The following is a 15,098-nucleotide window of genomic DNA, read 5'->3' on the forward strand; positions in this document are numbered from 1 at the left end:
AACGTCAAAAGAACAGCATGTATTTGAAGTAGAGATCTTTTGAAATGTTAAAAACATTCTTAACCCCAAATGGTAAAAACAGCAGACATTCAGAAAAAGAGATGTGTATATATATATATTTAAAAAAAGACCAGCTGTATTTTTTAAATGTATTTTATTTCATACTATCATGTCTTGTCATCATTTATTTGGCAAGCAACATTTTCACTTCAACATGAAATGCATCCTGGAAGTGTTGAGGCTGTTAAGTCGTGTGCATATACTGTACAGACTCCACAGAGGTGCAGACATTGTCAGATAGTGACATGGAAGTGTTAGTATGATACCATCTATGTTTTAGTAATCACAGCACTAAAAGCATATGTGGTCGTGTTAAAGTTTTGCGCGTTTATGACGGTGTTCATAAAAGTGCATTTCAAATCATGCAGTAGAAATCTACCAATTTAACAACCTACGAATGAAAGATATAAAAGTAAGAAAGCCAGAGCTAAGAAGTCTCAAGAATGTTCATTCATGCATAAAAGGCAGTGAGACTGTCGCAGTGTAATGCTGCCCTCTGTAGTCACTACCCGAAATTGGCTACTAAGAGGGAGAGGAAAGACTGGAAGTTTTTTTTTTTTTTTTTTTTACCGCACTTGTGAATGAATACAATTGATTCCTGCTTTCCCAATCCGTTTTCTTTCGAAATCATCATGCATTAAGAGCCAGAGGCTTGCGCATCCGTCCTTTCTGAGTCATTCTCAATCGATTTCATGCAGCCCTTGATTATCTTGTCAGCAAAGACAAAACGAAAAGCGGAGGGATGATCAGGTCAACATTAGAAATGATTAATAGCACAGATCCTATACGGCACATTCTTGATATATTTAATTATCACGTTAGTTTCGGTAGCTGATCTAGACTATGACATTTTAGACAACAATGTACTTCACGTCTATGATTATAACATATATGTGACATTCATTTGCCTTGCATTTATTTCTTTTAAGAGAACGATTTGAATAGCTTTATATGCTACTGGCAATGTCTGCTTTTCACCATGAATGGATATTTTGTGCTTTATGGTGCTAAATATATTTACTGTTTCACACCAAGACAGTAAAGACTAAATACAGAGAGCTGGTGTACTGTTTTGTAAATGAAAAGAACAATTTAAATGTACACTATGTAACTTTTTTTGTTCAAAATTAACAACATTTAAATAAGTCACATCATCAATACTTCTTCCAAAACATCTTACCCTAATTCACTATACTAATCTCTTCGTCCCGTGAAGAGGACAGGGTTTTTGACCTATACTGTGACCAGCCACCCGAGGGCGAAACGTTTTGGCTTCACTTTTCAGGACTTGTGTGGCACTCTTGGTGTAAACAGGGCCTAAGCTCAACCTTAACAAATGCCCAACACCAGTCTGATGCCACGTCCCAATTCAGAGGCTGCATCCTTCCAAAGGCGCATTCGAAGGCCGATTGCCTTACCGCTGCGTGACGAAGGCTCCTTCAAATGCCTCTTTCGTTTCCCGTGAAATGAAGGATACAACAGATGGATCCTTCACGACCTTACCTACCCCATAATTCATTGCGCGCCAGTGAAGACAGGAGTTTTATTTTATTTTTAGAGAAATTGCCGGATTACACTTTTAAACTTTTATTGGGTTTCAACTTGCTCAAATACAACGCTCAGTCCGACCTTCGAAGGATGCAGCCTTAGAAATGGGACACAGCTTGAGACTGCTGGTCTGGCGCATAGGTTAGTAGTTACAACGAGCAAGAAAGGAGACACGGAGAACGCTAAATCTCGAACATCCAGTCTGCTGGCAAAAAGAGAACGTGACGAACTGAGGGATTTGAAATGTTGTAAAAGTGTGGCGGAGATGGCGTTTTATTACTCAACGGGTAAGGTATTTTATTGAACAGATAAATTGCCATGTAGCTCTCCAACAGAGTTAGCTGTAAAGCAATATCTATTGTGAAGGGGCATATTCATACCCGAAGTCAAGCATATCCGAAGCACAACCAAAACAATATTCTTTCTCAAAATGCATGCAGGTTTTTTTTTTTTTACTACTAGAGGGCCAAAAGTTACATAGTGTACCTTTAAGTGAACTGTTATGATTCAGTAAGAAAGTTTTAAAAGTAATGGTTAGCTTACATGTGGTTTGTTAAATTAGTTCTGGTTCAAATCCCCTGTATGTGAGAGGGACTGTACTCAGATAGGAAGCTCTTGTTGTTAATTATTATTTGTTGGCATTAGTTATGTAATGCTAATCACAGTTCCCAGCTGCCAAATTTGAGATTTTCTGTCTGATTTCTCCTTTATATATATATATATATTAGGGGTTAAACGGTGTACACAAAAATAATGGTTCGATACGTACCTTTAAGTCATGGTTTGGTGTGTTTTTGGTACAGCAGGAGGGGAAACAGACAAAAACATAGTTTGTTCACTAAAGCACTATGTCAATACTGCAGCTAATGGCTACAAAACACTCTTCCTACTGCCATTTAATGTTTTTTCAGGAAAATATTTGAAGTGCTTCCAATTTTGAATGCAAAATATTTTTGCATAATGTATATTTTAGTCAGAATTCTTGCGGTCCCATTCTAATGCACACAGGTGTTGTGCCTAATTTCAACTCCCTGCAAAATGATTAGTCCTTGTTGAAGCCTCTATTTAATTGCCTAATCCTAACCCCACCCCCATACCTAATCCTAAACCTACCTATACTGGGGCGGGAGTCAGAAGTCAGGACGACCCCCGCCAGATTATTACCCCCCTGAGTTCCCATAGCGGCCTCAACGAGGGGTCTAACAATTTGGAAGAGTGTTAAATTTGGCACAAAACCGTCATTCAGCAAAGTCTGTGGAGATTAATGGAGACTTGTTTTGCATTTTGCAAAATAGAAATACTGGCGTGAATTTCATACATTTACATGCAACTTTCCCACCCAAAAGTGCAAAAAGTGCAAAACTCAAATTACATTCTGCATACAGAAAAATTCTGCATTAAAACAACGCCGCATCAGTTCGAACGTTCAGTGTTACACCCCTAATATATATATATATATATATTTTAATGTTTTTTTATTTTCCTATTTTTATATTACTTTATGTATTTGTGATCTTTAAAATAATGATATAAATAGATATGTTTTCACATATATAATTCGATCATGTTTTTATATATATATTTTATTTTTTTTGCTCTTGCTCAGTAAATATACTAGTGACAGATTTTATACACTATAATATTTCTGATGTCCTCTGGCTCAGTAGATATACTGGTGAGTCATTTTGTATCACTTTTAAAGCTGATTTGTCGTGTGGAAAAAAGTAAAAAAAGGTGTTAAAAGCTAAAACATGTACGTACAAGTCATGTTCAGTACAATTTGTTGTGTTCAGTGTTAGAGACTCATGCATCATTAATGCATCATTCATTCGTTAACCTTAAAGTTGTTGTCTAGGACCTTAAAACAACACTTTTTACGTAATGTGTGACTGCATTTCCCTGATGGTTTAGAATGGCGGTTCTGTCACAGTTGTTGTGAAAAGAGCAGCCCTGTGGTTATGGCAGAGCGCCGGTGTGGGTGATGAAGGAGGCCGTTGGTGATGTCATAATGGATGGTGCTTCAAGCTTTTGGCTTGAGACTTTTTTTGGACCTGAAATGAAACAAAAGGCAGATGGTTAAACAGACACGGAATAGAGGAAGTCTGGATGTGACCATAAGAGTTACATTTAACAATCCCACCTTGTGTTATTCTGCCACCGCTACACCTGTACAGTTATCTTTGCTCTCCGAGGTTATAGCTAAATATTCCGCCCTAAGAGAATAGGAAGGATGGAAAGAAGGCAGAAGGGACAGAAAAGGTAATGAAGAAAAGAACAGCAACAAGAACTTCAAAAGTTATGAGAGCAGCAGCTTGTAGAAAGATATAGACATTTTTGAGATTGTGGGAAATATAGATTTGAAGGAAGAAAAGCAGTGGGAACTAATAAAAGACAGGCGGAAATGTAATTGTCTTCTATTTTACGCTGGCTGTCAAAAGTTTGGAATAATTCATATTTTCTGAACTGTTTATTTGATCAAAAATACAGTAAAACTGTGAAATATTATTACATTTTTAAAATAACACATTCTTTTGTAATGCAAAGCTGAATTTTCAGCATCATTAATCCAGTCTGCGGTGTCTCATTATCCTACAGAAATCATTGTGTAATTTCTCTAGACAGACTCTAGAAAGTTCAAAAGGCCCGCATTTATTTGAAATAGAAATATTTTCTAACATTTTAAATGTATTTACTGTTACTTGAATCAATTTAATGTGTCTAGCTCAAACATTTAAATAGTAGTGTATCAACTGTTTTCAACACTGATGATAATGTTATTGATAATATTTCACAATATTACTGTTTTCACTGTATTTTTGATCAAATAAGCCTTGTTGAGCATAAGAGACTTAACTCAAAAACATTACAAAACCTTAATTATTCCAAACTTTTGACACACATGTATTAATTAAATACATCAAATTTAATTTGAAGTTTTTTAGTACATGTTTGTTTGCTTTAATGCACTCCAGAAAGAGTTCAGCTTATCTTCCACTTCCTCGCCCTTCAGTATATTTTGCCCCAAATATCCTGTTTTAATAGGACATCCTTAATGGTCCCTAATGTGGTAGACAGGTGTTTGTCATCAAGTAAGAGCAAACCGTGAGGAAGTGTTTAGAAAATGGAAACGTGACTCACTCGCTCTCTCTCAGCGCTTCCTCTCCCGCTGCTGCAATCTTCCTGTAACAATAGACCATCTCCACCAACAGCCATAACTGCAGCCCGATGATAGACACGTACATCATGACCTCAGATAAGATGGACGCCATGCCTCGTGTAGCTAGGGGGTAAGTGAGATCAAATTCAGTTCACAAATCTATATTTGGTTCTTTCAGAACTTTCACATTTTCATATAATCCTTAATCGTGATCTGATCAGACTTATTCTGAATTGCTACTCTTAAAATGATGATCAAACACTGATAGAAGGAAGTTTAAAGTATGTTCTGAATATATTTGTGCAGGTTTCAGCACTCAGAGTCAGTATTATGTAAGACATACACATCTGTAGTGACATCAGTGCTGATGTAGGAATTCTGATTGAATTATCACCGTCAGCATATGTGACAAGACGGCTTCTGTCCCAGTGGACAGACATGTTCTCAGCAGAAGCGTCAAACCAAACACGTGGCCCTTCAGATTCCTCAGAAGTTGATTTTGAGTGTAGCTTCCAACAAAAAATTACAATTTGATAATTTGGCCATTTATTTTACATTGTATTGAAGGGGGAAAGTGTTTGTCAAAAATACCCTCATACACTACAAAAAGGAGATTTTGCCTTGTGATCACTGGCTGTCAAAATGTTTAGAATTGTATATTAGTTTGGGGTTTGAAGCCTGTTTTTACTTGGGAAATGACGATTACAGTAAGTCCTAATTGTGAGAAATAACATTATTACAAGAGAAATAAAAGACACAAAAGAAGTTTTATTTTTATTTGTGGAAATAGGCTTCCATAGATCCTGGTCCCCTTACACTACTTCACTACCACTGTTATTTTGGTATTTTTCATTTTCATTTCAGTTTTTATTTTAATTTGAGTAATTTTGCTATGTGGCTTTGTAATTGTTATTAGTTTTTCAATATTTACAGTATTTATTTTTTATGTCTTTTTCAGTTTTGGTAGCTTTAGTATTTCAACTTAAACATATTTTATTTTCGTTAAGTTTTTCATATAATATTTGTATCTCAGCTTTATTTTAATTGACAAAAATGATATACAATAGTTTTATTTACCAAAAACAACAGTTGACTACTTGACATATGGAACATGATCAGCATCTTTAGCAGGGGTGGCAAAAATAAGAAACAGTTTTCCTCATATGACACACTAGGATTATTGGAGCAGTTAAAGTACTGATTTGAGAAAAAGCTGAAAGAAAAATGTATAATGGTGCTAAGTCAATCCACAATATAAATAATGCAAATATTGAAAAAAGAAAAATGCAAATAACTCAAATAAAACACCTTGCTTTCATTGGTGAGTCAAGGACACAGGAAATGAAAGCCCTGGTGTTGCTGCGATGAAAACACTTTGCTTTCAGGGCCATGAAAAGGCAATGACAGTGTCCTTGCTTTTGGCATTTCAAAGGCATTTCTATTCAGTGTTGACTCATCTGTCTTCATGAACACACTTGCAGAGGATTGTGTGTGTGTTCTGTCAGGCCAATGATGTAATAACCCTCTAACTCTGATTTGTATAATACATTTCAAAACCTGTTTACATTTGTTTCCTCTTATGTAAATTTCACTCTCTTTTAACTGACATACCATGGCCCACTACGGTGAGGGTGATAAACTTGGTGGTGTTGGAGCGGGACTGATAATAGGGGAAGTAGAGCATGCGGTCGAAATAGCATCGGTAGATGCCGGTGTCGTTGAAGGTGACGTTGAGGATGTAAATTGAGCCGTCTTGCACATCATCAGTTTTTTTACTGCCGTTCCAGGCCAGGCGCTCATCGAATCGGTCATCCAGTATGTAGCTTGACATATCTGCATAACTGTAGATCTAATTGTAAGAAATAAGAGTGAGACCTCTATGGCAAATAACCAGCACAATATTTGATTCAGTACCCAAAACAAGCTTTTTGTTATTCTCCAAAATTTTGTCTATAAATAGCAGTTAAAAGAGACACGGTCAGTGATTGACTGTTGTTGTTGTCTGTATTTTGCTCAACACCGCTCCCTGTCTACAGAAGAGAACTATGACGATAACTGTCATAAAGCTCTAAATGCCATGTAATTTTTAATTTTGGTTTTCCAAAGTCAATGCAATGATTCAAATCTATAGGAAAGGAGTTTTAGTCTGGTTTAAATCAGTTCATAGGCTAGATTTTGGTCTTAGTAGAGTAAAATCTGCCACAAGCCACAGTGATAACATAATTGCTGTTAGACTCTAATAAGTATAATCGAATGCATTTATGACATTTACACCTTATTACACCTTATCCTGTTAGAATATCTGGAGAGGTCATGGAAATTAATTCCCACAAAAGTGTAGGAAATTGCAGGACATAATAATGCTGTGCGTTACTTTAAATACACAAATAATTTCACATTTTAATAGAAATATTATGTTAAATGTTAAAAAAAAAAAGTAAATATTAAACAGTCAAAAAGTGTATCTCATGCTCTTTCATTCTTACATAACAAATATAATTCTAGTAATATTCTATGCTAAACTATCTCACACACTATTTGGTAGTATAACTAGTTCTAATGGCAGAGGACTTCTTTACCCTCCTCGTAAACATACTCAAAGTAAAGTGCTGTAATTCACTTCTGGCCACAAAGATGGTCATAAATAATGCATGATATTGTCCTTGCATGAAAAATGCAGCAGTCTCAAATCTGCTTTGGGGTTTGGATGTTTTATTTTACAATGGAAATAATTAAGTGTCATTGATTCCTGTGTGTATGTCAGTAGGCACCCACACAGCTGTGCTAGAGCTTTTGCACGTGTAAAAAGGCATCTGCACATTCATTTAGGTAATGCGTTGTGCGGGGGGAACAGCATCTGTGTCTCTCAAACACGTGAAGTCAAGCTGTAAAGTCTGGTGTTTGGTCTCATACTCACGTGTGTAAATTCACTCTCGTCTGTGGCCTTGAACCACCAGTCCACTGTGGCAGAGGCCGGCACTTCCCCTCTCATCTTGCAAGAGATACAGCCCAATTTGAAGCCTTCACCCGCCACTGCCTCCGTGTCGGAGTCCACCTCCACACACGCCCCGTGGCAGAGCCAAGCTACAGGAAGAGGAAGACATTCAGTGACAGAAACATAGACACACCTTCTTCAGTTCGTAAAATGCTCTATTAAGTCTTACTGATGCCCACATTTTGTTTTGAACTGACAGGCATTAGTACGTTTAAATCTTGCATGCATTCCCTTTTTCTGGGGGGGGGGGGATTATGCATGATGGCATTTTTAGTTCAAGGCAGAGCATTTTCTTGCAAGCTTTATTTCCACTCATAAAAACTGATTGTGCAGTTAAAATAGTCCTAATTAACTGTGCATCTCAGACCACAGTATTTGCTTAAATGTTTTTTTTTTTTGTCTTCAAAATTCTTTGAGGGGAAATAAATAGTTTGTTGTGAACTGTGATCCTTTTTGAGTCATTCATCTATTTTCATATATAGATGCAATATATAGACGTCTCTATATATGCCTAGAAGTCGCAAACACTTGCAGAAAGGAACACACCTGATATTCCAAGTATCTTTCTCTCACACTTCACCCTGCTGTTCCCACAGAGACATCTGCATCGCTCTCAACCAATGATCTTTTTGCAATTCTGACCTCTGGAGAAGTATTTATATATGTGCAATGAGATGAGGGACAAGAAACATTGCACACACATCAATCACAGCAACAGCTTTACATTATTAACTACAGTCGTCCTGCTGTTTCGATTTTTTACAGGCATCTCTTTACTGTAATATTCAGGAAAACAACATTTATAATTTGCTTTTGATTGCTAAGAGAAAAGGAGGAAGGATGAAAAAGTAAAAATTGGTGCCACCCCAACTGGAAGACAAGAGAGGGAAGAAAACAAGGGAAAAAGAGGGAAACAGAGAGTTAAACGTTTTCAGTGTTACATCCATCACATCACTGATTATCATTGACAGATTATTGATTTATTGGCTGCAGAGAGGAAGAACAAGGGTAGATTGGAGAGGAAAAACAATGATCAATACAGAAGTACTACAGTTTCAGAGGAAAGGGGAGGAAGGGTCTGATCACATCATGCTGACACATTCCTAAAACAAGCAGGCCAATAAATGGCTGATATTTCAATTCTTTACAATGACTAATTCAAAACATTAAACTATTCATTTTAATGAGGCATCACAACTTTGGAATGTACAGTATGACAATGAATTTCAATTTTGAGATTTACATTGAACGGTGTTATTATTGTTTTTAGCTATTATCTTTAAAGTCGTGATGAAATGTAAGTAACGTCAGATCTGTTCTTTTAATTTGCATCCGAGTGTAACGGAAAAAATGTAGGACAGGGACTGGGTTCTATGCATTGGCTGATTGGCATACTTCACAATAAGATTAATAACATGCATTTACAATTAGAATTTTGATTTCATGCCGACTTTTAGTGACAGCAAAGAAGATCTGGGGATTTTTTTCTGGGGACATCAAAGGACACAATAAAGGGTGGGAGGAAAGGAGACATCTCCCTTTCCCTTTAAAAGCCAAGGAGGGACAGTGTGCACGCAATAAGCTGACCTCAGACAGTCAAAAACTGCCGTCTAAACTTCTGTCAATGTCACTGCGGGGGCAGGGTCATTACATAACCCCCTTTTTACAGAGATTACATTATGCAACTTATTCCAGATTAGACTGCACAATGCCCGCTTAATCCCAGGATTGAATTAATGCACTAAAGAATTAGTAGAATTTTTACAATTGCTTTTTTGGACGGAAATGTGAGAGTGAGAGACATACAATTTTGCAAACGCTTTTATCCGAAGCAATTTGCATTGCATTCAAGGTAAATTTAATCAGTTATACATTTCTTGGGAATTGAACCCATTTCTTTGCACCATGTTCTACTGTTTGAGCTACAGGAACACTGTGGTGCAATGAGAGATTCAAGGAAAGAGAAGAAAAAGCCTTTTGAGAGCTGATTCAGGCTTCCTACATGTAAACAAGAAGCCGAGGACAGGGTTTCCATGCCAGCCAGCAGTCTCAAACTGTATAGCAGTGACATATACAATCTGGCCTCTTGGGAAATGGCAAAGATCTGTGACGAACACTGAGCTCCAGGGTGGAGATTTTCCATAGAAACAAAAGCTCTTTGATACATCGCCCAATATGTGACATGATGTTGGCCAGTATTTTAGTCACTATGGTCTAACAATCGTCCTGTTGAACCCACATATTCTCATCTCCGTCCAATCTAATCTCTAAAATGAATCTACAATGAACAATACTGTTGGTGACCCACTAGTCGAGGGTAAATGGCAAACGCCAGTGAAATTTCCCCAGGCGACCAGATCTAAAGCCTCTTCTTTTTTAGCTTTAAGACACTGGGATTCTCACAATCGGTTCTTGATGCTGGGATAACGAGTGTGCTGCAATTTCCATAAGGAATAACCAGCAAGAGACAGTCCTTCATATAATATGTCCTCGTTCACCCTTGCCCAGATTTAGCATTCACGCTCTCTCATCCTCTTTCCGACACGCACACACACGCACTCAGACACACCTTTCCTCACATGCACATCAGTTTTCCACAGTGCCAGACCTGCCGTGCCTGAGGCCTGCAAAACTGCTTTCTGAAGGAGCATGACAGTGCTGGATTCTGCTGAAAATCTGCTTAGAATACAAAGACCTCACTCCTCATTGGTTTGCCTGTTTCTAGGCCACCGTTTTCAACCTCTGTTAAACTATTAATCGCCATCTTCCTTCTCCCCCGAGCCTTTCTAGGCTGTACGAATAGGTCTAATCAGCAAAATAGCCTTCCTGTCTGCTAATGCTCAGCGGTGCCGTCTTGACTGTTGGCCAGCAGATCCATCAAAGATTGCTTGATCAGCAAGAATCAAGCAATATGGAAACCATATTTTTTTTCGTCATTTGGTTTTGTCACAGTAGTGATTTATGTATTCAGTTTCTTCACTGTAATCTTTAATTGCCTTAGAATCACCATTTATCATAATTGCTCATACGTAAGGTGAAGTCATCATGATAAGCCATTACCGTTGTGCCCTTGAAAAGGCATTTAACCTCAGGTTGCTCAAGGGGGAATGTCACTGTAATACGTTTGTAGTGCCATTATAATGGTGAAGTTGCCAATAAATGCTAGGAATAATTTACACCAGCCCTGACCATGTGACAATTTGATCAAATCAGAGACTGTGGTTTGGACATTCTGAGAGTGTGTAATACAAGGAGATAGGCGAACACAGCGAACTCTCTTTCTGTCTCACGCTTTCATTCTCACACATTTTTCTGTCCATCTGCCTTTGCTCACTCCTACGTTTCATCTCCAATAAAATGTTTAATCTGAATAAAAACATTTCCTTAAACCCCCTATTTCTTGGTGATCATGTGAGATTAATTACTGTACCAAAAAGTTAAGTTGTGTAACAGCTCTCCTTTTGAACTTTCTCCTTTTCTTATTTGAACCTTCTGCACCAATAATTTTTCTCCTTCCCTAGTATTAAGGAAATATGAAGCAATATTAAATTTTTTTTCAGTTCATCATGCAAAAAGATGAAATTAATTTTTTTTTCAGCAGACACAAACTTACAAAAGTGACTTAAAAGGTTTGTATCATTTAGTTACAATACTTCAAGAGAATTAGCATATGAAATAATAAAGACTTGCATTCGTTAGGCATAATAAAAAAATTAACATTATAGCAGCTGATAACTGGTCAGTTTACATAACCTGCTAGTACAGGATATACTGAACACATATCCTCATAATGGGTGTCCCGACACAAGTCATGAGGAGAGGAGAGATACAAATCCTCACTGCGTAAACTAGGACATCTATCACTGAGGCATAATTGACAACACCTGTTCCCCGGAGAGCGATTTATTTCCATCACTTCCCTTCTTACAATCACAGACAAAAGATATACAGGCTATGAACAAGCGCCGACAGCCACATATTTTAAACACCCACCATAAAACCTAGTATTCAAGAATCACAACACAAAACAAAGAATTCACGACCTAATGGAAGATAATAACAGCTTGTGACAGAAGCAACCGAGCTTGGGCAAGAGCTATAATTCTGTCTGGACCACCTTGATCACCCATGACTCCATTTTAACATCAACACATGCTCTACTAAAAGTGACAGCTGGTTTTTTTTTTTTTACTCAACAATACAGGAACCCCAAAACCCATAAACACAACCACGTTGAGCTAAGACTTAAACAAAAAGCAAAGACATACTATTACTGGACCGGTGTTAAATTGCCCTGACTGGGCCAGCAAGAAATAAAAATAAAAATCAGTGTCATTAAAGCAATTTATCAGTTGCATATTATTTTTAATATAACATCTAATAATTCATTACAAAAATCTCAAGAATACATGAGCTATTTCTTGTGATAACGATAAAGTGATTTATATATATATATATATATATATATATATATATATAGAGTATATAATATACATAATTATTTTAATATAGTGTAGCCTATATATATTTACAATATATATTAAATGATCCTATATATACACACAGTAAATAGTATATATATATAGTATCATTTAATATATATATGAAATAGAAATATAAAATTAAAAATCTATAAATAATAATAAATGCTTATCTATATAATGTATATTGTGTAAACTGAAATTATCTTTATTATAGTGTATAGTGTTATAGTATCCATCTATCTATCTATTCAAGACACTTTAAAATTCTATAAAAATACTAATAAAAAACGCATGATATAATTTATCTTGAAAGCGGATTCCTGCTATACATGTACCTGCAGCTTTATCATGGCCTGACTGACACAGACAGACACAGATAAAGGGTGTGAGGCTTAAAATGTGTGTCTCAAATGTTTCATAGTGCGCTTAAGACACTCACCGTGTGTTAAACACAACAGGACAGGGACCCACAGAAGTCGCACTGCAGACATCCTCACAGGTGACAGCCGCTGCTTTCAGAGTCGTGCTTCTGTCTTTCACACACACACACACACACACACACACACTCACACAGACACAAAACAGGCTCAAACTGAAGAGCAGGAGGTCTCGGCAAGTAGTCCACAGTGAGACAGGAGCTCTGCGAAGGAAATGCGTCCCCTGGATCTGTGAACAGATGAGCTTGACAGTGTGGAAAACAGATGATGTTTTCCTCCTGTCCTTCCTGTCGGGTGGGAGATGAGTGTTTTGATGAGGAGCAAGGGAGTCCAGTGAGGGAGTATCAGAGATGTGACGCCCGCCCTCTGTGCAGGAAATTGATCCAACAAGTCCAGAGTATTCAGTTACTCCATGAAAGAAAAAAGAGCTGAGATGCCACACTCGAGTTTCAGTCAGTAACGGTTCTTCTTGACCTATTTATTTGTTAGCCAGTACTTACTTAATAATTATATTAATAAACTTTTTTAAGTGATTAAATATTCTGATGAATATCTAAAATATCTGATTTCTAAAATATAGAGAGATATTCACTAAACGACAAAGTTTCTTGTTTTCTTTACAGTGGAAGACTTGGAGCTGAGGTTGTGATTAGTTTTGAATGAGAATGTTATGCAGATAATGGAAGACAAGTGACATTAACTAAGGGTTTTGTGTTATAAATTTACATTAAACATCATTTGATTTAACCTGAGAAGAAAAAAAAAAACATTTGAAGTGATCCAATCTTTGCCACAGTGAGTTTAAATTGGAAAATGGATCTCCTTAATGATTATGTGTCTTTGGCTTCATGCAAACGTACATTAAGACATTTGCTTCTACGCTAAATTATATTTATTGCTTATGTATTTTGTGAATTATTGCTTATGTTAATGAGTGAATGAGATGATATATCTCTTAGGATCTTGATCTTAACTTTAAGTTATAGACTTATAGACAATTATGAATAGGAATGATCAGCTAAATGTATGAAATGGGGTAATTTAGCCTACATTGCACTGTACATAAAATATAAACAGTAGATTTAGCAGGCTGCCTATTCAATACTTGGTTTAATGTTTGTGTCTTTCTCTCATTTAAATAAATGCATGTGAAGTCGCTAACACATGCAGTAAATGTTTAGCCTACTATGACCGGATGTAATATACTCATGCCATCTGTTATTTTTGCCAAAGCGTCTGTATTTCCAAATGTCAAACATCAAGGCATGTCTAACAGCGCGTAATGATCACCAAAAATATGTTAATAATACATAATTCATGGGTCTACATTACATATAAATGAATTAAAGATAATTTCAAATACACTCCCTTTAGTCTTTTGAATATTCAGTGGGTACAACGTGCCTTTTTCTTATTTCTTACGTGACTTCAGGGTGCTTGTTTTGAGGTTTGAATATCTCTCAGCCTACCGTTTCCGATTACCACACGTATTTAGTCAAAACAACATTTCTTCCCCACGTTTGGTCTTCATTCAGTTGGTTAGGATCCCAAAAAAAACGGCTTCTCTGTGGATGAAGTCGCTTCGCTCGCGCGGTTAAATCAATCCGTTGGTCACGTCACGCGGGGTGTTTATTTCAGGTTCACGGAAATTAACCAGATTGTGCTGCCGTTCCTGCATAAATGTTCGGTCTTGAAATTATGATATGCACAAAAGAATCCGTTAGGACCGCAGCACCACGCGTTAAGCCAAAACGTGGTGCGTTCATTGACGATATCTGCTCTGTACAGGGAAGATGCTGCGTTCGGGATAGGCGAGGAGGGACTGGGAGGTGAGCAGGGATGGGGGAGGGATATGCAGACTGATGCATTGCAGTAAAGTGGGATGGATGGAAAGCATGATTTCTGGGAGTTATAATTTCAAGTCAGCGTAAATAGATGGTTTATCATCCTTACGTTTATTCATTCGGAGGCGCAGTAGCCTACTGAAACGTGACGCGCGAATCGCGATGCAAGACGCGTCTTATCTTAAATCATTAGAGTAGCCTAGGCTGTCGGATCATTCGAGAACAGATTATTCTAGAGTCTAGAAATTGGGAGAAATCTCATCACGTTAATAATATGAAGCAGCATCTCTGCCCAAAATCAATCAGATAGGCTACACATTTACATAAAAAAATATCCAAAATTATTTTGAATGGCCAGAAGGGGATATGTAGATATGAAAGCAGGCCCATCAAGCTTTTAAAAGGGGGCATTGTCTTATAAGTGGTCCATAGAACTTGTGCTCTCCACTTCAAGTCGTCTGAAGGGGATATTCTAAAACGCATAACGTTGACTTTGTGTGAGAAAGAGATCGATCCAGTCTATGAAAAAATCTAGCAAAAATCCAGTCTATGAAATCGAGAACCAGTTTTGTT

The 15,098-nt window shown here is 37.1% G+C and overlaps 1 protein-coding gene across 2 annotated transcripts; it reads right to left on the bottom strand.

The window, feature by feature from the left end:
* Positions 1-3,202: 3,202 nt before the first annotated feature.
* On the bottom strand, positions 3,203-14,465 carry scn1ba (sodium channel, voltage-gated, type I, beta a). 2 transcript variants are annotated; one of them, XM_079895563.1, is made up of 6 exons: positions 12,684-14,465; positions 7,683-7,849; positions 6,377-6,614; positions 4,747-4,888; positions 3,749-3,821; positions 3,203-3,659 (listed from the first exon to the last, which is right to left on the bottom strand). In XM_079895563.1, the coding sequence occupies exons 1-5, from the start codon at positions 12,733-12,735 to the stop codon at positions 3,755-3,757; spliced, it is 666 nt and encodes a 221-aa protein (XP_079751689.1). In that variant the 5' UTR covers positions 12,736-14,465; the 3' UTR covers positions 3,203-3,659; positions 3,749-3,754. The 2 variants fall into 2 exon arrangements, with proteins under 2 accessions (XP_079751689.1, XP_079751690.1); XM_079895564.1 differs by lacking the exon at positions 3,749-3,821 and having other exon boundaries at positions 12,684-14,148.
* Positions 14,466-15,098: the final 633 nt, after the last annotated feature.

The sequence above is a fragment of the Squalius cephalus genome, assembly GCF_949319135.1.
Source record: "Squalius cephalus genome assembly, chromosome: 15".
Taxonomy (NCBI): Eukaryota; Metazoa; Chordata; class Actinopteri; order Cypriniformes; family Leuciscidae; genus Squalius; species Squalius cephalus.

Bases quoted from the DNA above. Each gene is read 5' to 3' on its own strand.
- scn1ba (XM_079895563.1), bottom strand. From the start codon at position 12,735: ATGTCTGCAGTGCGACTTCTGTGGGTCCCTGTCCTGTTGTGTTTAACA. The intron at 7,850-12,683 runs GTGAGTGTCTTA...CTCTTCCTGTAG, and splicing joins CCTGTTGTGTTTAACACACG to CTTGGCTCTGCCACGGGGCG. The intron at 3,822-4,746 runs GTGAGTCACGTT...CTATTCTCTTAG, and splicing joins GAAGCGCTGAGAGAGAGCGA to GGCGGAATATTTAGCTATAA.